General features: G+C 51.2%; 3 protein-coding genes across 4 annotated transcripts in view; 1 reads left to right on the forward strand and 2 right to left on the reverse strand.

The window, feature by feature from the left end:
- The window catches only part of USP49 (ubiquitin specific peptidase 49), a 28,497-nt gene extending 14,284 nt beyond the window's left edge, over positions 1 to 14,213 (reverse strand). For both annotated transcript variants that reach the window (XM_085082799.1, XM_085082800.1), the window contains exon 1: positions 14,147 to 14,213. The gene's annotated coding sequence lies outside the window, so the exon portion shown is untranslated. The remainder of the gene's footprint in view (positions 1 to 14,146) is intronic.
- Positions 14,214 to 16,534: 2,321 nt separating this feature from the next.
- On the reverse strand, positions 16,535 to 19,634 carry MED20 (mediator complex subunit 20). The gene is made up of 4 exons (XM_085082806.1): positions 19,537 to 19,634; positions 19,112 to 19,263; positions 18,097 to 18,350; positions 16,535 to 17,142 (listed from the first exon to the last, which is right to left on the reverse strand). Exons 1-4 carry the CDS (start codon positions 19,548 to 19,550, stop codon positions 16,927 to 16,929), a joined length of 636 nt encoding a protein of 211 aa, XP_084938932.1. The 5' UTR covers positions 19,551 to 19,634; the 3' UTR covers positions 16,535 to 16,926.
- A 35-nt stretch (positions 19,635 to 19,669) lies between these two features.
- BYSL (bystin like) lies at positions 19,670 to 22,711 on the forward strand. The gene is made up of 7 exons (XM_085082802.1): positions 19,670 to 19,952; positions 20,036 to 20,192; positions 20,454 to 20,592; positions 20,716 to 20,849; positions 20,989 to 21,149; positions 21,307 to 21,409; positions 22,082 to 22,711. Exons 1-7 carry the CDS (start codon positions 19,679 to 19,681, stop codon positions 22,428 to 22,430), a joined length of 1,317 nt encoding a protein of 438 aa, XP_084938928.1. The 5' UTR covers positions 19,670 to 19,678; the 3' UTR covers positions 22,431 to 22,711.
- The last annotated feature ends 148 nt before the right edge of the window (positions 22,712 to 22,859 follow it).

Genomic DNA, 22,859 nt, shown 5'->3' on the forward strand with positions numbered 1-22,859 from the left:
ATTAATGAAGCAGCTCGTTGCTCACGGGCTCTGTGAAGTCTCAGCATAGGAAATTTTGAAAAAATACTGAATTTCTCCCAAATTTCCAAGGAGGAAGAGCTGCTGGCTTCAGCTGGCTCCCAGGAAATCAATCCCACAGCATTAAGGAATGGTGCTGGATAACGCAGGACATAAATCAGCAGCCTTTTGTCAGTGCTTTGGATTTTCCTGTGCCAGGCCAGGAGATTTCCTGCTTGGAAAGGGGAAGAGATTCCAAACGGCTCTGTCAGTTGACAAAGCAGCTTTGTTACACGGAAATTCAGGAATTCTCAGCACAAAAGCACCTTTGATGCTGCCTGGGGTATCTCCCACCTGGTTCTCTGTAGGTATCCACAGATAATTCCCTCACAAATCCAAGCCCTAATCCCATGCACATCCGAAAATTGGGGAAAAATGGAATTTATTTAACTCCAAAGCACGTGGGTGAGAGGTTTTTTCCTCGAAAGTGGGGCTTCTCCACCCACCACACTTCAGGTTCTTCCTCGCAGTCAAGATTTCTCTTGCTGACTCATATTTTTGACTCTTCCCATGTGAAAAAAAAATAAAAAAAAAGGATTAAAATTGGCTCTCACATGTTGGGAAAGCAGCTGGAGCAGCTGCAGGTCCAGCCCTGCATCCCCCACACGCACCACAAAACAAAATAAACCCCTGAAAACGCTGGCAGATGATTAGGGAGAGAAGTTTTCCTCTCTTTTCCATATGTACACAAACAGTTTGCCACGATCTCCTCCTCTCCCGGCGGGAATGACAGGGTTGGGATTAAAGGAAAGCAAGATTTGTGAGTCAGAACCTGGAAAAACTGGCACCAGCTGGGGGAAAAAAAACCAAACCTGGCCGAGATCACAGGGTTGGAGCTGCTTCAGAGATCCCAAAATTGCCAGGGTGGATGGGACGAGGCAGGAGGAAAAGCAGGATTTAGGGATGGGGAATGAACACCTTGGGTTTTAAAAGCTTTGGAAAGAAACACTCAGAGCTCTGCTCTTTGCAATTAGCAGGTTTAACTCTTGGCTTTGCTGGTTTGGGTTTTTTTCTTTTTCCCCATAAAATTCCCTTTTTTTTCCTCATAAAATTCCCTTTTTTTTTCCTCTCCATAAACTCCTCCTCTCTCACCTATTTAGATCTTTTCCAGGTAAGGATTGAGGAGAGGAAAAGAGGGAGAAGGAATCGCTTGGTTGCTCTGCACGGAGCACTGCGATCCACTAAAGATGAGTAAAACTGAAATAAAATAACCGGGAATAAAGGGAAAATACGGGGCATTCGTTTAGCTAATCACATTTTAGAGGCTATTTGAAAACTTCTCACCTTGTAAATCACTTAAACACCGGGGCAACCCCTATTTCTCTCCTCGCACAGCTCATAATCCTGGAAAAAAAAAACTCCCTGCAAGATTCCCTAACAGCTCCCAGAACCAAATGCAGCAGAAACAATTTGGCTGCTGACCCTAAAAAAAGTGTTACAAGAAACCACACGAGTTCCCCGAGCTTCTTTGTGCCATTGTTGCACATTTGGAACCTGATGAAAGCCATCTGCAGGCATCTGTTGACAGCAGCTACTTTCTTTTTCTAAATAAATCTGCAAGAAGCCAAAAGAAGCAATCCAGGGGCCAGGAGAGGTGCTGGGTGTTTGACCTTGGAACGATGCAGCTTTTATTTGTCCAAGAGGTGATTCCAGAATTAAAAAAAAAACTCCTGGAAAGCATCTGCCAGGACAGGTGGGAAGCTCAGATTCTTTCAGTCATTCCTTCATTCCTCTCCTGGGAATGGCAGAAGGGAAGCAGAGCAGCATTTTCCAGCCTTTCTGGGAATTTGGGCAACATTAAATAAAGCATATTTGCCCCATTTTAATGGGTTTTTTTAATACTGTAGGGGGAAAACATAATCCTCTGGATTGCTGGGAGTGTCCAAGGCCAGGTTGGGTGGGATTTGGAGCAAACTGGGATGGTGGAATAGGATGAGCTCTGAAATCCTTCCCTGGGATTCTGTGAAATAGGCTGAAAAATCTTGGCTGCAAAACCCAAGCGCTTCCCACCCTCCCACCTCGATAAATCCCTTTTCATGTGGAATTCTCCACTTGCTGGCCTGCTGCAAACACTCAAAAAAATGAAAATATGGGGTTTGCAGGGAGATCTCCAAGAATCCCACACAAAGGCTCGAAAACTTTCTTCCCCTGATTGTTTTGAGCTCCCTGTCTGTGAGGAACCAATTCTGGAGCCAGATGTGTGATGTAAACTCGTCATCTGAGCTGCACAGAAAACAGGGAATGAAATCCTTCTCCAACAGCCACGTTCCAGTCCTGCCAGGAGCTGTCCCAGGAGGATAAAATCCTTTATTTTATGGAATTCCAGAATCAATTAGGTTGGAAAATCCCTTCGAAATGAGTCCAAGCTGTGCTTGATCCTCACCTTGTCCCCAGCTCAGAGCAATGAGTGTCACATTCCTTGGGAACCTCCAGGAATGGGAATTTCAAACCTCCCTGGGCAGCTCCTTCCACCTTTTCCATGGGGAAATTCCTGCTGAATTCTTCCAAACTTCTCAAATACATCAGAAATGACACTTTTTGGAGGGAAAAAAACCCATATAAAATTGATATTCTGTTAGAAAATAGGAATTGCTGCTCCAAGGAAGGAGTGTCACCACCACACCCCCTTATCCCCTGTCCTCAGAGACCCTCATGGTCCAGAATTACTCACTCAGAGCATGGAAAATAACCAGGAAAAGAGGCAGGAAGCTCATTTTCTTTCTCTTTCTCTCCAAAAATCCATCAGGGTTTCTCCCTTTCCTCTGCTCATTCAAACCCTGCTGGGTTGGGACTTTCAAATTCCATCCCTCAGGAGCAACAATGGCCAGAAAGACTTTTTTCCAGAGAGAATTTTTTTCCAGAGAGATTTTTTTCCAGAGAGAATTTTTCCCCAATTATTCTGGAGTTCTTTTCCTGAAAACTGTCAGTTTTTCATCCCACAATTGCTGGCTTCCCTCTCTCCAGGATGACACAACAACCAGTGGGTTAGAGGCAAATTAACAAGGAAAAAAAGAGGAAGACACAGAGGCAGATAAATCTTCAACCTGGATTTTACCAAATCATGAGGATTCCCAAATTTTCCAGGCCAGGATGGAGCTCAGGATCCTACAGCAGCCATGGAAGAGCTTCACCCCACCAGGCTGTCCCAAAATCCAGTTCTGGGCACCAAAAATGGGATTTTCCTGCCAACTTTCCCAACAAGGTTCAGGTTTATGAACTCCCCTCAGTTAATTCCAGTTCTGGAAGTGTTAAATTCTTCCTGGGAACTCCCAAAATCTGCTCTAGGCTCAAACCTGGAATTCTCAATAATCAGTTTTCAAAGAAATACTGAAAAATAAAACCCCAACCAAACCCAGAAAGTCAAAAAACCCAAAGCACTTGGATTAGGAAAATCCTATTCCCTGCACTGGCAGCATTCCTGGTGGGAATAAACAGGATTTCTGTAGGATTTGGTTCTCTGGATCCTGTCAGGAAGCTGAAGTTGGTGGATTTTGGCCTATCTTTAAATAGAAATTAAGCATTTTTCAGGTCCTGCCTGCTCCCAGTCCAACCTCCAAATCAACCAAACTGCTCAGGATAAATGAAGTTCTCAGGGAATGGAGTCCCAGGGAAGAGCAAGGATGAGAAATCTCTTTCCCCTAAAACTCTGGAATTCTGAGCACTTCAGAAAAAAAAGCTTTAATGTCTTCAAGACTGCTTTAGACTCAACCTGGAGCTTCCTGTAAACTGGAATGTGCTGTGGTGAAAAGGGAATGAAATATTCCCCATTCCCAAAGCCTGGAATGGATAAAATAACCTAATTCTGCCTTTTTTTTTTTTTTTTTTGCTGTTCCCACTCATTTTTCCTGGGGAACTGCCGGAGCTGCACCACCCCAAACCACCTCCCTGTGCTTCCAAGGAGGCAGAGAAGCCACCAAACTCCTCCTGGGGGTGGTTGGGAGAAATTTATGGCTCCTTGGCACCTTCCAGGAGCTGCAACTCCAGCTCCACACAAAGGGCTGCACATGTGGCTTTTATCCACATTCCTTTTCCCGAGGAAGATCCCATGAAAGCAGAGCCAGGGCAGCATTCCCTGGGAATGGAGCAGCAGTTCAGGGTTTGGAAATAATCCTGGGAAGGCAAAGAGGAGGTGAAATCCTTCAATTCGTGGGTTTTTCTGTGTTTACGCTGCCATGCAAACCACTCCAGTTTAAATTTGGAAGTTTTTGGAGTATTTGGAACACTTTAAATAAATATTTATATTTTTATTAAGCCCAAGCTCGGTTTCTCATCTATGAGATGAATAAAAGTAAGTGATTAAAACGTCAAGTAGATGTATTTTTAGTTTTCACCTCTTGGCTTTAGCTTTGAGGCTCAATTCTCTATGTATTCTTTAGGGTCACTGCAATACAAATAAACAAGATCCGTGAAATAAATAAGAAATAAGAGATCCAAATAAACAAGACCCTGAAAATGTGGGAATTACTATTTAACAACTCTGGCTGTTAACAAGCATTGTTGAAACGCTATTTATGTCTCAGCTCATGGCTTTCTAGAAGTTAATTTCTCCATTTATTCCAGCACATAAAATCCCTTCTCCCCTTTCTCCCCACAGGCATCCAGGTTTTATTTTTGGGATGGCTTTTGGAAGTGTCAATAAGCTGGGAAAGACGATCTGAACGCAGCTCTGGGCATTGGAACAACTCCTGACCAACTCCAGCCCTGCTGAACCAGTCCAGAGGGAAGGAATCCCCAGCAACCTCCTGATTCCCCCATCTGGAGAAGCCTGAAGCAATTCCAGCAAACACACAGCACTGGAATGACCAGCCTGGAGCAGGGAAAATCAGGAATTAGGACAGGCTGGGAGGCGATGCTGAGTGATAGAAAGTTGTGATTTCACTTGACACCAGCTGGGCAGAACGCAGGAATTCCCAAAGGATTCCATAGGGGTGACACCAGCATGTCCTGAAGTTTTCCACCTGTTTGACCCCAAACATCCCCAAACTCCAGAGCAGGCAGGAGTGGAGCTTTAACAGCACAAAATCAGCAGCACCAACTCCAAACCCACCGGAAATTCACTTTTTTTGCGCCTCCCATCCCCAAAACTGCCAGGATTCACACCAAACCCAGCATCTTTAATTCCTTTTGCACTTCCCACCTCTCAGGGATGCTGCTCCAGACACAGAGATCTGTGCCCAAGGAATAAGGAACCAGGGACAGGTTAAACCAAATCACCCAACGTGACAAAGCAGGAGCAGAGATCAGCAGCCTTTCCCTCGGATTCCCACTTTGCCTGCTTTATCATTCCCTTTAATCACAGCCAGCCACACAACCCCCTGCATTTTTCCAGCCTGCAGGAAGCATTTTTGCTTTTCCCCACGCTCTTTAAGGGTTATTTTCCCACTCGGCACATCCCATTCATCACCAATCGGCAGCAAAACAACACAGCCAGAGTTGAGGTTCACGGCAACAGTTCAGAGATTATATGTTAAATAATACCAAAAATCCCACACTCAGCCTTTTGAGAGGGAAAATCCTACTCCAGCTTCACAATCACAACAACAAAAATCCAACAGCATTTTTCGACTTGATCACCTTTAAAGGTCTTTTCCAGCTTCAGTAATTCCATGACTGCAAAAGCAGAGCCGGTTCCATCCCGACCTCGAGCACCTCCAGCATTTCCAAACGCGATTAATTCCGCATCAAAAACCCAGGGGATTTCAATCAAACAAATCCACGGCACGGGGATGAGGGGAAGTTTGGCAGCTCCAGCTCCTCGGGGTGCTCCGGCTGCCGCAGGGATCCGGGAGCAGCCGCGGGGATTCGGCACTGGAATCCCAGCCTCTCGCAGGATCTCTTTGTGACAGACACAAAGAGGGATTACGGCACGGAGGGAACACTTGCTAAGTTCTGGGGAGTCCTCCGCTGCTCTTTTCGGAGCACAATTCACATCCATGCCGGCAAAACCTCCGTGGGGTTAGGAACAAACCCATCGCGGCGGGTGAGGGAGGAGATTTGGGATCCATCAGTCACCCCGAGGTGTCAGAAGCATCTCGGAGGCGATAAAGCACCAGCAGGCTGTGCCTGATTATCTCCCCAGCCATAATGAACAGGCAAAGAGCATTCAGGAGAAGGGCACGATTCCACAGGCTGGGCTGGGAGCAGGGAATGTGCCACGGATGGGTTTGGGATCCCCAGACAAAAATAACGCCGGGTTTTGACACGCTCTCCATCATTCTCCTCCACTTGCCAATCAATTTTTTTAAAGCCCAAACGAGGCAGAACGGCAGCAAATTTTCTGTGGGTTTTGTAAGGGCAGGAAAATCTTCTGTGGGTTTTGTAACAGCAGCGAATTTTCTCTGGGTTTTAGCAATGCTGTTCCTCGGTGAAAGGAGTAAATCACAGCGGTTTATCCAATTTATCCAAGCGCGGCGAGGACTTGGGTGTTTTATTTGTGTGACCAGCAAACCCCAAGGTGCTCGATGGGATTTGATGGGATTTCTGCACAGGATCCATCAGCATTCCCACATTCCCGTATGGAAGGTGCTGCTTGCATCCCCAGCTCTGGAAATAGCAAATCTCTGACCCCTCCAGTCAGAGCCTGGGGCTCCACCGAGGGCTGCTGTGTTTTCTTGCCAACAAAGAATTAAGGGATTTACACATCCTCTTCCCCTGCTCAGCTGCTGGGCCTGGGTTGTGCTGGGGAAAGCAAATCCATCCAGCAAGCCCTGCTCTTCCTCAGTGGCCAAACAGGGACCTGGAGTGGCGTTAAATAAAACTAAGATTTGTGGGTTTGCAGCCCCAGCCACACACGAGGTTTGTGCTTCTGTTTTCTGGCACAAAAGGAAGAATTTCCCCCCCATTTCCTGATGGAATTATTCCTGATTTGCATATTATGGATCCTGTTCTGGCTGAAATCTTCTTTTTTTATTTTTTTTTGGTGAATTACAGGCAGGATGTGAGTGGTGCCTTTGTCCTCCCCACAAGCCGAGGTCGGAAGCAGGACCCCGATTTGTGAACGCTCAGGTTGTTAATCTTCCTTAAGAACTGCAGATCAAGCCAGGCCCCATTCTGCAGCATCTGTTATTTTAATAAATTATCCTCCTAAGAGGTTAAAGTTCATCCCTTCAATTTGTCCTGAGATGAAACAACAACAGGACGAGGAGAGCGAGGAGGGAGAGGTGAATTTGGGGTTGAGGCCACAAAAAGCTGCTCCTCAACCCTTCCAATTTTAGGATAAACAGGATATTTCCTTCCTTATTCACTGACTCATTTCCACATCACCCAAACCAGCAGGTCCAACCATCCTGAGAAGGGCAGGAAAAGAGCAAATTCCAGATTTTCTTCTCTTAAAAGCCACTTGCTGTTTCCACTCCCCATCAAAAATATTTTATTTCCTCAAAATAAACTCTGGCGAGGAGGATCTTCATCCCTGCTCTGATTCAGGTGAATTAACTATTCTTAGTTAAATAGATTTGCTTCTAGTCTTAGTCTGATGACAGATTAACTCCTGACTGGTCGGATTATGGATTTACCTCTGGAACTAAATCACTTTTGAATCTGAGTTCTAGCTATTAGTTCTTTATAGCTCAGCTGAACAGCTTTTAGTGCCTCCTTTGTGTTTTTGAAAGAATGATTAAACATCATTAAACCCAAGCTCAGGGCTCTTTCTCACAACTCCAGTGAATAAACAGCTGATTTAAGGTTTTTTTTTTTTAAGAATAGCTGGGTTTTACACTGATTTTTTCAGCATAATTAATACCACGCTAAGTCTAGGATGTTTGTCCTTAAAGTTAAAACATGTTTTTTGGGCTTGTGTGGTTTTAAAGGACATAACCCCTCTGTGGATCTCCTCACAGCTCTCCAGATCAACCTGCTCTTCCCACATGGTATTCCCAACATTTCTCTCCAGCTGCAGAAGACACCAAAATTTCACAGAATCACAGAATATCCTGAGCTGGGAGGAACCCAGAGAGATCAGGGAATTCCAACTCCTGACTTGTCCCATAGAGCAACCAGCAGATATTTAAACATGGCTTGTTTTTAAATGAAACATGAAATATTCCAAACGTGACACCAAAAACTGTCCCTGCCACCAGAAGTTTCCACTAAGAGGAATCTCAAGAGCAAAAATAAATTCACCTGTAACTGCCCTGGAAGGTCACTGGGTGGGAAAACTGGAGCATTGAAATCCAGGATTTAATCTCACTGATCCACTGATCCATATCCCCATCAAGGGGTTTTTAAATAACACAGTCCAAATTTTGCTCAATTCACCTTTAAGCACTACCTCTGAATTATTTAATTTCTCACTGTCAATGACTTGAAAACACCTTAAACATCCAAAATCAGGCTGTGCTGTTCAGTTCTACCAATGCACACAAATATATATCCAGATATAAATTAAATATATATCCCAAGACTCGTGTAACTCCATCCTCACATCCCCTCCATCCACCCAGAAACCACTGACTACTAAAACCCTACAGTGACTATAAATGAAAACACAATTAATAAAAAAAAAAACAACCAACAAAACATTAATTAATTCCTCATTCCATGACTTACTTCTTGGGGGGAGGGAGGAGGTTTTGATGGCTAACTTCATTTGCTGAAGTTCAGTGCATGAAGAAATGATGGAGATTTCAGTTCAGTTCAGTGCAGAATTTATGAACAAAAATATAATAATAAGCTAATGCTCGAGGTAGGAATCAGCCACAAATCTCCATCATTTTCTTCACACACACACACAGCACTTGTTATTTAACCTGCAGCACAAGGTGCAGCTCTCAACCAGCTGAAATTCCTGGATAAAGTCAATTCCAGCACCAGGCAAGAGCTGGAATGGGTCCAGCACATCCAAAGAAAGGATTTAAATGAGCACAGAGTGACAGGACAAGGGGGAATGGATTTAAACCGACTGGGAACAGGTTTAGATGGATATTAGGGAAAATTCTTCCCTGTGAGGATGGGGAGGGCCTGGCACAGGGAGTTGTGGATGATCCTGGATCCCTGGAAGAGTCCAAGGCCAGGCTGGAGAGGACTTGGAGCAACCTGGGATGGTGGAAAGTGTCCCTGGCCATGGCAGAGGTGGGATGAGATGAATTTAAAGGTTTCTTCCAACCTAAACCAGTCTGGGATTCTGTGGTTTAACACAAAATCCAGTTTTGTCAGGAATTTCCTGGAATATCAGGCTCGGACACACCATCCCTGCCAGGAACAGAAAACGGGAACAAAGCCCCAGCAGCACTCAGTGCTCTCCTTAGGACACTTTTAAAATTTCCAGCTAAAATCCACTTATCACTTCATCACCCCACCCTGCCCAGCTCCTTCCCCATCGCTTTTATTCCAACTCCAAACCCTCCAATTGTCTTCGGAGGCTTTTCAAAGCCTGGGAGAGAGGGGCAGAATGCAATTAGAGGACAGTATTTCTTCATCAAATCCAAAGCCGCCCACTGCAAGCGAGTGGGAAAATCCGGTCCCAAGGCAGAGCTGCTCCATGGAGGGGATGGATTTGCCTTTCACAGGGAATAAGGGATGGGAATTGTGGTTCCTCGGTCCTTAATCAGCTCAGCTGATCCCCTATAGAACATCTCAATGCAGGGACACAGCTGTGGCCCATAACTCTTGGCTTGATCTTCCATGGTTTGCCTGAAAAGCCTGAAAAGGGCAGAAATGCACTAAAGCTTTGCTCCAGGAAATTGGTGCTTTGAAAAAAAAACCCATCCTTGGCTGCACCCAGAGGGGGGGGAAAACAGCTTTTTTTTTCCACGGTTAGGGGTTGAGTGTGAAAGTTTTTGTGGTCTACACCACCCCCCTGAACTATTATTTCCTTTTAAAATCCAAGTTATTTAGCTATTCCAGCCTTCTGTGGGGATTCCCATGCCTGAGGATGTGCCTTTTTTTTTTTTTCTTCCCTTTGGCATTTCAGTCAGCAAACTCCCCGAAAAAACGCCGAAAAAACCACCTCCTCAGTCAGAATCTTTCTTTAAATAGTCCATTTGTCATGACTGACACGTTACACAAGACACATTTCAGAGGAACTTGGAGCTGTCACATCCCTGGATTCCAGCTCTCCGTCTCCATTTGGAAAAAGCAGCTGAAAGCTGAATTACCGAGCCAAGCAGGGAGACAAGAAAAGTGGGAGCACCGTGGGGAGGAACGAGAAAAGCTCCTGGTTTTCAGAGATCTTCCAGCGCCTCGGCAAAGCTCTTACAAAGCCAGACTTCTCCGTGAATTACAGCATAATTACCTAATGAAAGGAACTCACCTAGCGAGTGTTCTTTCAAAAAATCTCAAGGTATGTCCCAACAATTTGCCGTTTTCTGAGGGATTTCCACTGATTTGTCTCGTGTTGGAGGTGGAAGAGCTCACGTGCTGCTCATTAGCATCTTGCAGGCTAAAGGCTCATTAACAACAATTAGGGGAAAAAAATACAAACTTGGCAGCTTTGTGTTATTTTATGCCTGTTATAGACACTTCTTAACACTGTTGCAAAAAGGGATTTTTTTTTCCTTTTTACACCCGGCAGAACAGTGGATTTTTAACCTGCGTTTTCCTCAGCACGCCAGGATATAAATTACTGCAAACACACAAATAATCAGCTTTAATTCTCTTAGAAGTTCCATCTCAAAAACACTGGCTAAGGACAAAAATCTCACCTCCATTTTTACCTCCTCTCCCCTTGAATCTGTTTTGTTTTTCTGGCTGCTCCATGCTGGAATTCCCTGGTTCCTGGAGCTGGAATTCCCTAGCTTCTGAACCACAAACAGCCTCACCTGAGCCATCATGGAGCTAAAATCTCCTAAAACCCAAAGTGAAGAGCATTTGTGGGCACACAGGGAGACATCAGCCAACAACCAAGATATTCTCATCTCTAAATGGGATTTTTAAATGATTTCTGTTCAACAATTTGGATTTGCTCTGCACCCTCAGGAGCAAACACTCGTTAAGGGTTTCACACTAATGAGGATCCTCTTCCTTTCACTGGTATTGAAATTTTTTTTTTTTCCTATGCAAGAGCCTGTGGTGAAGTGGTTGGGAAAGGTGAAGGGTTTGGGAAAGGTGAAGGGTTTGGGAACAACAGGAATATCTCCCGAGGTTTCTTTCCCCAAAGGGAAGAAAAAAAACCAAAAAAAAACCCAGCAACAAAACCAACCCTTGATGAAATATTCAACATGGAAACCACGAAGGTTGTTAAACAAAGCAAGGAAACTTCTCATGCTGGCTGGAGAGGATTCCTGAAGAAAATAAAGGATTAAAGGGGGATCTTTGGGAGCTCTTCCCACCACAAAGAACAACTCCACCTTCCCATTCCTCCTGACCTCAACCACTGCTCCCAGTTACAGGCAAAGTTTTTCAGACAACTTATTCAGTGTCTGTTTATTTATAACAATTTCAACCCAAAGCCCTCAGTTTTGTTTTGCCTCAGAGCTGGGGTTCACTTCAGAAAACTTTTCACACTTCCCCAAAGCTGAAAACACACGGGAAAGAATCCACACCTTACACAGCAGAAGCTGAATTCTGCAGTATTTTTTAGAATTTTGGAGTATTTCCATTTCTTAACTGTTCTAAATCAATCTGTTAATGTCTTCTGAGGGCTGAGAAAACACTAAATTTCCCTTTATGAGCCCCAGCAGAAGTCCTGTGACATTTCAGTACAAAAACAGTTAACGAAGGGGGAAAAAGGCCAAGAAAAACAGAATCTAAAAGACATTTTCAGCCATTTATCCTGAATAAACCACTTTTGCTGCCGAGAAAGTGCTTCTTGTCACCTGTTTGGAGGTGCTGAGATGACCCATGGCTGCTTAAAAATAATAATTAACAAGTGAGTGTGTTTTAGGAAAACAACCTGCAGTGTGTGATGCAGGCAAAGCTGCATCAGTCCCAAGAAATCCTCTGCAAAAAAGACACCCAGAGCAGAGGCAGAACCTGAATTTGCCTTTTTCTGTATTCAGTGACCACTTTTCACCATTCCCCTCCCAACCCAAACGCTCCCCAGCCCCTGCAGAGGAGGCTGATCCCCAAATGTCTCCATCCTCACAGGCCTCCTGTCAAGCTCTGGACCACATGGAGCCGGAATCTCGGCAGGAATTGCAGCAAGAGATTCCTTCCTAACAATCCTTGGACACACAACAGCCAAACAAATCCCCAGTTTTGGCTTCCTGGCTCTTTTTCGAGCCCCTAACCCGTTGCATATGTGACTATTGTCCAAAGCCCTGCTCCTGAAACAAGCGAAATTCTCTGTAACAAACCCAACTTGCACAAGACTTGAGAATTATTCCACACTGGAAAAAAATCTGCCAACTTCAAAACGCCCTTTTCCACTTGGAGTCAGCTCGTTTTCATCGGGAGAGTGATCAGGGGAGGAATAAATGCACATTCATGGTTTGCTGGAAGCTCGGGGACATCAAATGCTGCTCACGCTTGGCACATCACTCCCAAATATTTGCACCCAGCCCGCTCTCAAGGCAATTAAAAACACCAAATAAAACCCCAAACGTTTTTGTTGCCTTCTCCTTTTCGGGGTTTTAAGCATCACCCAACCTCTCTGACCCTGGATAAAGCACGGCAAGCCCTGAGTGCAGCTGCCTAAGGCAGAGCAGCCAAAATTCAGGGGAAATTCCTCACGGGGCAGCTCCTGCCACTTTGCAGCAACGCTCGTTTAATCCAAGTTTAATCCACACTGTTCGCATCCACACGGAGTTTTTAATTCACAATTCCACCCATTTATCCCCTCTCATCCTCCAGCTCTTTCTCCCACCCTCATTCCCTGCACCCCAGCCACGTTCCTCTGCTCCAGCAGCAGCAGCTCAGCTCTCAACCCCCTCCCCACCACCTTATTTCTGCTTCCAGCTCCCCCCCCAAATCACCCCTTTTAATCCACTTTTCCCCTGCCTTTCTCCACACAAGAACCACTGGCTCTACTCCAGGAGAAACTCCTGCCGAAGTCCATCGGTTTTGCCCAGGAATGAGGAATCACCACCTCTTTCCCCAAGGGCTCCACGAGCATCTTTCCCCGAGCATTTTCCCGCAGGCAGCGGCGCGTGAAGAGACCGAATTTCGCATCGTTTCACACCAGACGAGCCCAGCGACTTGCAGGCATCTTTCCCTGGCTAAAAGTACAGCAGGAACTCCGCGAAGTCAAGACAACTTCCCACTCTCCCAGCGCCGATATTTCGGGATAACGGGATGCTTTTCCCCACGCCGCTCTCCCGCCGGGAGTCCCTGGAGCTGTTTTGACACAGGGATCAGCCTCGTTCCCCACGTAACGCGATTAAAAGGGCGCTTTTCCTAAAATTAGCAGCTTTTCCAGCGCTGAATTCCCGGTTGGAGGGGCTCAGCTATCCCTGAGGAGCCCCTCGGAGGTTTAAAAAGGGGGATTTTGAAGCAGTTTTGCTGATTTTCACCACCTCCAAACCCTGCCGGATCAAGCTGTGCTCTTTCCCCAGTGTGGGGCACACAAACCTACAGCTTTTCGGGGTTGTTTTCTTTTTTCCTAAATAAACTCAAACCGGCACGGCTTTTCCCCGTTTTCACGCTCTCTCCCCCTTTCACCACGCTCAGCACGGGGGTTTATAAAGGGAGTTTTTTAAGGGTTTTTTTACCCCCTTTCCAGCAAAGCCACGACCCTCTCACGGTCCCAGGAAGGGGGAAAGGTCGTGAGGGGAGAAGGTCCTGGGATAGGGGGGATATGAGGAGGTAGAAAGGACTCTGAGAGGGTTTAGGAAAGGGATTTTGGGGAGGATAAGGAGGAATTTGGGGAGGCGGGAGTGGATCCCGGGGATGAGGGGGGAAACGTAGAGAAAGGGGGGGAGTGTTTCCCTCAACAAAGGGAAAGTTGCGGAGCCGCCGAGGTCCCGCCCGCAAACAAAGGCGGCAAAGACCCCCGTGAGGGATGGGGGGGGGTAACGGGGTCCGCCTCAGCCCCACGGCCGCACCGCCGAGAGGGGGGGTCCCTTTGAGGGGGGGGGCACCAAAGACCCCTCCCCTCCTCTCCTCCTGCTGAGCCCCCATACCCCCCACCCGTCTGTCCCTCCCTGTCCCCAGGGGGGGTCGCGTCCCGTGTGTCCCCTGCCCCCCCTCACCCCCCCCCGTCCCCTTTATTTACCGCCATCACCAGCACGCGCGAGCTGTCACCCAGCGCGAGACGCCCCGGCCGGCCACGCCCCCTCCCCGCCCATTGGCCGCCGCGCCCCGCCCCGCCCTCCCATTGGCTGGGGCGCGCGTCGCTCAAAGCCAACACCCGCCTCCCTCGGCGCCGCTTACTCCAATTGCGCAGCGCGGCTGGCTGGCTGAGGCCGCGGGTATTGATGTTGTTTGCGTAGCGTACGCACCCCGCGGTGTGCGGAGGGCGCGCAGCCGGCTGGGGGCGCTGTTCAATGGGCGCCGAGGGGGGCGGGCAGCGCGGGTTCGAGTCCCGCCCCCGCCCCGTGACGTACCGGGCTTTGTGAATCGCGGGGCCGAAGTTCGGTCGAGGCACGGGAGGGTAAATAAGGGTGTCTCGGAGACAAAGAGGCTCTGAAAGGGGCGGCGCGGGGGGTGGCGTGGGGTGGGAGATACGCCGCGGGGGCCCTGAGGTGATGGGGGTGCTGAGGGGATGGGGGAGCAAGCCACGGGGGTCCCTGAGGTGCTGGGGGCACAAGGGGGAGGCCGTGAGGGCTTTGAGGTGATGGATACCTTGAGATGGGGACCCTGAGGGGATGAGGGGACACCCCAGGGGGGCTCTGAGGTGATGAAGACCCTGAGCTGATGAGGGGGCAGCGCAGAGGGGCCCTGAGGTGATGGCGGTGACCAAGGGGGAGGCTGTGAGGGCTCTGAGGTGATGGATACCTTGAGATGGGGACCCTGAGGGGATGAGGGGGGCAAGCGAGTTCTGAGGTGATGAAGATCCTGAGGTGATGGGGGAACACCTTAAGGGGTTCCTGAGGTTATGGGGGAGGCAGAGGGGCTCTGAGGTGATGAAGACCCTTAGGTGATGAGGGGACAGCCCACGGGGACCCTGAGGTGATGGCGGTGACCAAGGTGGGGCTCTGGGGCTCTGAGGTGATGAAGACCCTCGGGTGATGAGGTAGGGTCCCTGAGGTGATGGGGAAGGTTCAAGGAGGCTCTGAGGTGATGGAGAACCTGAGATAGTGGGGGATACACCCCACACGGCCCCTGAGGTGACAGGGACCCCGAGGTGATGGTGGCACCAGTGCCTGGCCTGTTTTGACCCCATACCTGCACGGAAATCCACACTGGCATGGCTGCAAGGAGTCTGTAATGTCTAAGAATTAAAACTGGAGATGAACCATCCTCGCTCTCTTTGTGAGATTAACAAAATGCCACAGCACGAGAACAGAACAAAAGCCCCAAAAACCCCCCTGGGGTGGCAGCAAGACTTGGGACTTGCTGTCACTGAATCACTTGTGACCCTGGTAACATCACCTATCTAAATAAATAAATAAAAATAATAAACTATGCAAGAGTGATGCACCCATTCCCAAAATCCCTGTTTCCTCTAGGTCAGGCTTCAATTTAGGGGATGAAACAACATTGACAAGAGAGTTTTGAGAGGTGCAGAAGCAGAAAAAAAAGGATCCGTGGTGGTACAGGACTACAGTGTGGCCACCTCTTCAAGAAAATAAGAAAACAACCTTCCAAACAGTGTTTTGACTGGCAAAATAAGGATTTTTGCAGCAAATAAGATGGAAAAAAGAGTAATTTTGGCCATCAAGAGAGTAAAAAGCCCCGGAGGCATGTGGGGCAGCTGATTCCCTCATTCCCAGAAGGCAGCAACAGGCTCTGCTGGGACACGAAGGACTAAATCCTCCTCATCCTCACGTCTGTGGAAACCCACTGACGTCAAGGGGTTAATTAAAGGCAGAACGTGGCTCCAGGGGTCCCTTTTTATAACTCCAGGAACAGCACAATGTATTAATAAAAGCCCAGAAATCCCCAGGGATTTCAGCACACACTTCCCATGTTTTTAAGGCACGTGAGCAGAGTTTGGACATTTCTGGTTACGGAGCAGTCTCGGGGAATTAACAAAGCATTACCAACATTCACCATGACTAATCTGCTCATTAAGAGGGTTTTTTTTTGGGTTTTTTTTTTTAAACCTTAAGGCTTGTAATGGGAAACAGGACAGGAATAACCATCCCTACAAAACTTAGTTTTCCCAGTTTAACTATGTGGAACAACAGCAGCCTGAATTTTCACCACTGAACGTTAACAGTCCCACACAAGTCATGAACTTGGGGCTCAGAGTTGCAAAAAAATCCAGTATATTCAGTGTGTTGGAATTTCTGCCACACTTAGAGGACATTGTGCCATTTCTTATGGCTCATTAAGCACCTCTTTCTGGGCCCTGTGCTGATTAAATTTATTAAATGCTCACAACTAAAAGCTCTGAGCACTCTAACTGTTAATTAGGTTTGCAGGTATACATGATAATCAGAGAATCATATTTAAAAAAAAGCAGTTCTCAGCCAGAAAATCAAGCCACAAATCAGCCTTTTCCTTTTTGCTTCCTCCTCCCAAAATCCAGCATTCTATTGTGATGAAATACAGAAAAACACTGATACGGGTATAAAAAAACAAGATATTTAAGAGATCTCTCTTTAATTTAAGAGACGTCTCCTGCAGCTGTTTAAAGTCACGTTGCTTTTGGCTGGAATTTCTCTTTTCCCTGTGGATTAACAGCAATTCCCTGCACGAAGCACTGTCCAAAGAACCACAGATCCAATAATCCCAAACTGTGCAGGACAACCAGAAACACACCCAGCACCGGAAAACTTCAAAAGGGGAAAGACACCAGGAAGGAAAAAACCCCATTTTGGCGTGACTCCTCATCCAGCTGGGCAGGCAGCAAATGGCATGCAGTCCAGGAGCTCCAGGGAATCTTTTTCACCTGATGCCAGCCACGGGGACCTGCTGCTGCTTGCGGATCTTGTTGAAGAGCTCCATGTACTGCACCATGGTGTCGCCGGGGCTGTAGACGCTGTCGTGCTTGGTGCCGAACACCGAGGGGATGCCGGGCGTGTGGCTGCCCATGAAGCTCTGCATGAACTCCATCAGCAGGTTCCAGCAGTCGTTGGCGATCACACAGGGGCAGTATTCCACCTGGGGACACAACCCCACCGTCCTGCAGCTGCCAGGGAGGACTGTTCCGCTTGGGAACACAGCCCAGAGCCCTGCAGTTGCCACGGAGGACAAACCCTAGACCCCTGGAGCTGGTGGCAGGGGCAGAATTCCATCTGGGAACCCAGCCTAGAACCCTGCAGCTGCCAGGGAGGACTGTTCCTCTTGGGAACACAGCCCAGAGCCCTGCAGCTGGTGGCAGGGGCAGAATTCCACCTGGGAACATACCCCAGAGCCCTGCAGCTGGTGGCAGGGGCAGAATTCCACCTGGGAACATACCCCAGACCCCTGGAGCTGGTGGCAGGGGCAGAATTCCATCTGGGAACACATTCTCACCATCCTGGAGCTGCCAGGGAGGACTGTTCTGCTTGGGAACACAGCCCAGAGCCCTGCAGCTGCCAGGGAGGACAGTATTACACCTGGGAACACACCCCAGACCCCTGGAGCTGGTGGCAGGGGCAGAATTCCACCTGGGAACACATCCCCACCGTCCTACAGCTGCCAGGAAGGACTGTTCCTCTTGGGAACACAGCCCAGAGCCCTGCAGCTGCCAGGGAGGACTGTTCCTCTTGGGAACACAGCCCAGAGCCCTGCAGCTGGTGGCAGGGGCAGAATTCCATGTGGTAACACATCCCTGACCCCTTGAACTGCCAGGAAGGACAGTATTCCACCTGGGAACACTCCCCACCCTCACAATTGGAATGTTCCAATTCCTTCCCAATATCCCATCTATCCCTGCCCTCTGGCAGTGGGAAGCCATTCCCACTTTTCCTACCACTCCAGGCTGTTATAAATAAATAACCTCTCCCCATCTTCCCCGTTGGCTCCCTTCAGACATCCACAATCAGCTCACCCCTAAACCCTCCACCTCCAGCCTGCCCTGTGGAATTTCCCTGCCTGTCCTGGCATTCCCCACCCTTCCCAAAGGGCTCTCACCTCCACGGATATGCCCCTGGCACTGGGGCCCATGGTGACAGTGCCCAGCTTCACCAGGAAGTCGCAGTACTGGTAGCGAGTGCCGCGGCTCTCGATCTTGTTGGCCTTGGCGTTCTGGAAGAAGCCCTTGAGCTTCACCATGAGGGTGTCGAAGTTGGCGTCAGCCACAAGGCAGGGGCCGTTCTCGAAGAGGGCAAAGCAGCTCAGGGGGTACTCGGAGTTGTGCATGACGTACATCAGCTTCCCTGTCTGCCCTGGAATGACAGCGAGGGAAACCTGGCTGGAAAACTAACATTCCTGCCTGAAAGCAGCTCCTCTTCCTGCCTTTGTCCTCCGTGGTTTGATTCCATGAGATTTTAAACCCTCATGTATTTATTAAAATCGGTGCAGGGAATAGCTTGGATTTCCTTGTGGAGATTTACAGGGAAAAAGAAATCCTCGGCAGTGCCAGGATAAAACACCAGCACGACTTGGGGTGAGGTGAAGGGGAGAACCCCAGGAGCACCCACCACCCACAGGCATGGAGGGAGCCTGGGCTCAGCCTCTCCTCCAAGTTCCAGCTGCTAAAAAAGCAGGAAAAAGCTGCTCTGGAAGCTTCCAATGGATCTGTCTGGGAACACTGGCTGAGCAGAGCCTGGGGTTGTGTGGGCTCAGTGCCTGTAAAGGAGCTGGGAATCCAGAGGGAAGGAAGGAGAAGGGAAAAGGAAAGGGAGAAAAGGAGGGAAAGAGGGGAAATGAAAAGGGGAAAAGGAGAAAAAGGAAAAGGAAGGAGAAGGAATTGTGGAATAATAGAATCTGCAAAGTTGGAAGAGACTTTGAGGATGATCCAGCCCAACCCTCAGCCCAGCACTGCCACTGTAACCCCTGAACCTCTAAACCACATCAACCAGCGCCACATCCAGGCATCCCTTCAACACTTCCAGGGAAAGCTGGGAAGGAGGGAGAAAGGGAAAAGGAGCAAGAGGACGGGAAGGAAAAGAGGAAAAGGGAAAAAGGAGCGAGGAGAAGGGCTGACCCTGAGTGCCGAGTGCGGCCGCAGTGTGATAAGTCTCGCAGTCCACGCCGAACGTCCCCTGCTTGTCCGCGCCCAGCGCCTCCAGCCGCCGCGCCAGCAGCTCCACCGTCTGCTGCACGCTCTTGCCCTCGGCCACCGGCACCTGCGACACGCTGCGACACGGACCGGGAGTCACACACCCACCAGGGCACCGCCGGCCGCGACCCTGGGACTGTTCCCCACCCTCCACCCGGAGACCCTCCCCGTGTCCCCGGGGCTGTCCCGCCGGGAGCCCCTCCCGGTGCCGCCCTCCGCCTTCCCTGGAGCCCACCCCAGTGCTGCCCCCCCATTCCAGGAGCCCATCCCAGTGCTGCACCCCCGTTCCAGGAGCCCATCCCGGTGCCATCCCCCACCCCGGTGCCCGTCCGGGAGCCCCCCGCCCTCACCAGGTGACCCCCATGGTGCCGGTGCCGCCGCCGGAACAGGCGGGACCAGCAGCACCGGGAAGAGGCGGAGCTCCCCCGGAAAAGGCGGGGACAGACCCCACGTGTCGCTTCCCGGTGCCGGTCGCCCCCCGATCCCCCCGCTATGCCCAAGGCCCGGCGGGCACGGGGCTCCGGCCCTGCCCCGGCGCTGCCCTTGGCCGAGCAGATCCTGCAGGACGCGGCTCCGCGGGCGCGGGGCAGGCGCGGCGGTCCCGGCGGGGCGGAGGAGCAGGACGGGGATGGCGGCGGGGATGAGTTCGTGGACGCGCGGCTGTCCCGGCGCATCCTGGAGCAAGCGCGGCGGCAGCAGGAGGAGCTGGAGGCCGAGCACGGCCCCGGAGCGCCCGCAGCACCCCGGCAGCGCAGCGCGGTTCTGGGTGAGCCCCGCGGAACCCCCCGGCACCCCCCCGGACCCCCGAGGCTGCGCAGCCCCGGGCTGAGCCAGCGGCGCTCCCCGCAGGTCCCGGCTCGGACTCGGAGGATGATGAGGAGTGGCCCTCGCTGGAGAAGGCGGCGGCGGCCGCGGGACGGAGCGGGGACTACGGCGGGGAGGTGGAGGTGGACCCCGAGGACGAGAAAGCTATCGAGATGTTCATGAACAAGAACCCGCCGCTGAGGTGAGGAGGGGGCTGCACCGGGCAGGGGGTGCTTCCCTACACGGACCCCGACTCAGCCTCTATCCCGTGTCAGACCCGTGCGACCCCCGGTTCGCCCCTCATCCTGTGTCAGCCCCCGACTCAATCCCTATCCCATGTCATCCCCCTGCAACCCCTAATTCCCCCTCTGATCCCTTGTCGGCCCCACACAGATGCCAACTCGCCCCCATCCCCTGCCAGCCCCCCCTGTCCCCCACTGACCCCATCCCGTGCTGTCCCCAGGCGCACCCTGGCTGACATCATCATGGAGAAGATCACGGAGAAGCAGACCGAGGTGGACACAGCGCTGTCGGAGCTCTCGGGCTGCCCCATGCCCCAGCTCGATCCCCGTGTGCTGGAGGTCTACAGGGGCGTCAGGGAGGTGAGGCTGGAGCAGCTGAACCCACAGTAGCCACCCTGAGGTGCTGAGGGAGGGGACAACTCGCTGGTGTCCCTGCTGTCAGTGCCCACGGTCATGGCCTGCTCTGTGTCCCTGTCTCTGAAGGTGCTGTCCAAGTACAGGAGTGGGAAGCTCCCCAAGGCATTTAAAATCATTCCTGCCTTGTCCAACTGGGAGCAGATCCTCTACATCACCGAGCCAGAGACGTGGACAGCTGCTGCCATGTACCAGGCCACCAGGTGAGGTCACCTCAGGCAGCCTCTGCCATGGGATTCCTTGCTTTTTCTTCCCATGATGGGAATCAGATTTACCAAACACCAACCTCTCCCTGTTTGGCCTCCTTTCCTCATCCATCCCTTCGTGTTTTGCTGCTCCCAGGATATTTTCCTCCAACCTGAAGGAGAGGATGGCCCAGCGCTTCTACAACCTGGTGCTGCTGCCGCGGATCCGCGACGACATCGCCGAGTACAAGAGGCTCAACTTCCACCTCTACATGGCCCTGAAGAAGGCTCTGTTCAAGCCAGCAGCCTGGTTCAAGGGTAGGGGTCCTGCAGGGTCTCCTCTGGGGCTTGGCTGGGTACCTGAGGGGCTGTGGTGTGGCAGGGAGTGGTGATTTCCTGGGATCAGGGAGGATCTGAGCCCCAGGGCTGTGCCTGTGGGTGAAGGTGGTCAGTGCCTGACTGTCCCCATTCCCAGGGATCCTCATCCCGCTGTGTGAGTCGGGCACCTGCACGCTCAGGGAGGCCATCATCATCGGCAGCATCCTCACCAAGTGCTCCATCCCCGTCCTGCACTCCAGGTGAGGCCATGAGGGGCTGGGAGGGTCACAGCTTCTCCTTCAGGGACCTTGAGGAGCACCTCGGATCCCTAAGCCCTCCTTGGTCCCCATGGCTCCAGCCCCGCTGACTGCCATGCTCCATCCTTGGTCACTGTGGCTCCAACCTGGCCCCTCTTGTGCCCATTCTTGGTCCCCTTGGCTCCAGCCCAGCACTCCCTGACCCCTCATCTCCTCCTGTGTCCCCGTGGCTCTGTCCCCTAACCCCTCACCCTCCCGTGTCCCTGTGGCTCTGTCCCTGACCCCTCACCCCTCCTCTGTCCCCGTGGCTCTGACTCTGATCCCTCACCCTCCCATGTCCCCGTGGCTCTGTCCCCTGACCCTTCATCTCCTCCTGTGTCCCCATGGCTCTGTCCCTGACCCCTCACCCCTCCTCTGTCCCTGTGGCTCTGACTCTGATCCCTCACCCTCCCATGTCCCCGTGGCTCTGTCCCCTGACCCTTCATCTCCTCCTGTGTCCCCATGGCTCTGTCCCTGACCCCTCACCCCTCACCCCTCACCCCTCCCTTGTTCCCATGGCTCTGTCCCTGACCCCTCACCCCTCACGCCTCCCTTGTCCCCATGGCTCTGTCCCTGACCCCTCACCCCTCACCCCTCCCTTGTCCCCCTGTCCCTGACCCCGTGCCGTCCCCGCAGCGCGGCGCTGCTGAAGCTGGCTGAGATGCAGTACAGCGGCGCCAACAGCATCTTCCTGCGGCTGCTCATCGACAAGAAGTACGCTCTGCCCTTCCGCGTGCTCGACGCCCTGGTCTTCCACTTCCTGGCCTTCCGCACGGACCAGCGGCTGCTGCCCGTGCTGTGGCACCAGAGCTTGCTGGCCCTGGCCCAGCGCTACAAGGAGGACCTGTCCTCGGAGCAGAAGGAGGCGCTGCTGGAGCTGCTCAAGTTCCACAGCCACCCGCAGATCTCGCCTGAGATCCGCCGCGAGCTGATGAACTCCAAGACGAGGGATGTGGAGGGAGAGCAGCCCGTGGCCATGGAGTGAGCTGCGGGATGGAGGAGCTGCAGCCTGGGATGGGAGCTTGGATTGGGAATGTCCATCCTGGATCGGGAATGTCCATCCTGGATCGGGAATGTCCATCGTGGATCCTGCCGCTCCGAGCAGTCACTGGGATCAGACTGTGCCCACAGAGTGGACTGGGTGTCCTGTGGTGCTCATCACGGGGCAGGGCAGCCCCTGGCCCAGCCAGGATCCTGGTGCCACCAGCATGGGGACACTTTGGCTTGTTCCTGTATTTAGAAATAAAACTGGAGCCATGTCGGGCAGTCAGGGCTGGGTCTGCCCTGTGTGGTGCTGGCCTGTCCCTGTCCCCTCCAGCCTTTGGAACTCCCTGCCCCAGGGCTTTTCCCCAAACACTCAAAGCACCCCAGGGTTTATTTCCTGAAGCCACAGGGCCACTGTCCTCACCTGGCC

The sequence above is a fragment of the Lichenostomus cassidix genome, chromosome 26 (genome assembly GCF_008360975.1).
Source record: "Lichenostomus cassidix isolate B80296 chromosome 26, HeHo_3.0, whole genome shotgun sequence".
Taxonomy (NCBI): Eukaryota; Metazoa; Chordata; class Aves; order Passeriformes; family Meliphagidae; genus Lichenostomus; species Lichenostomus cassidix.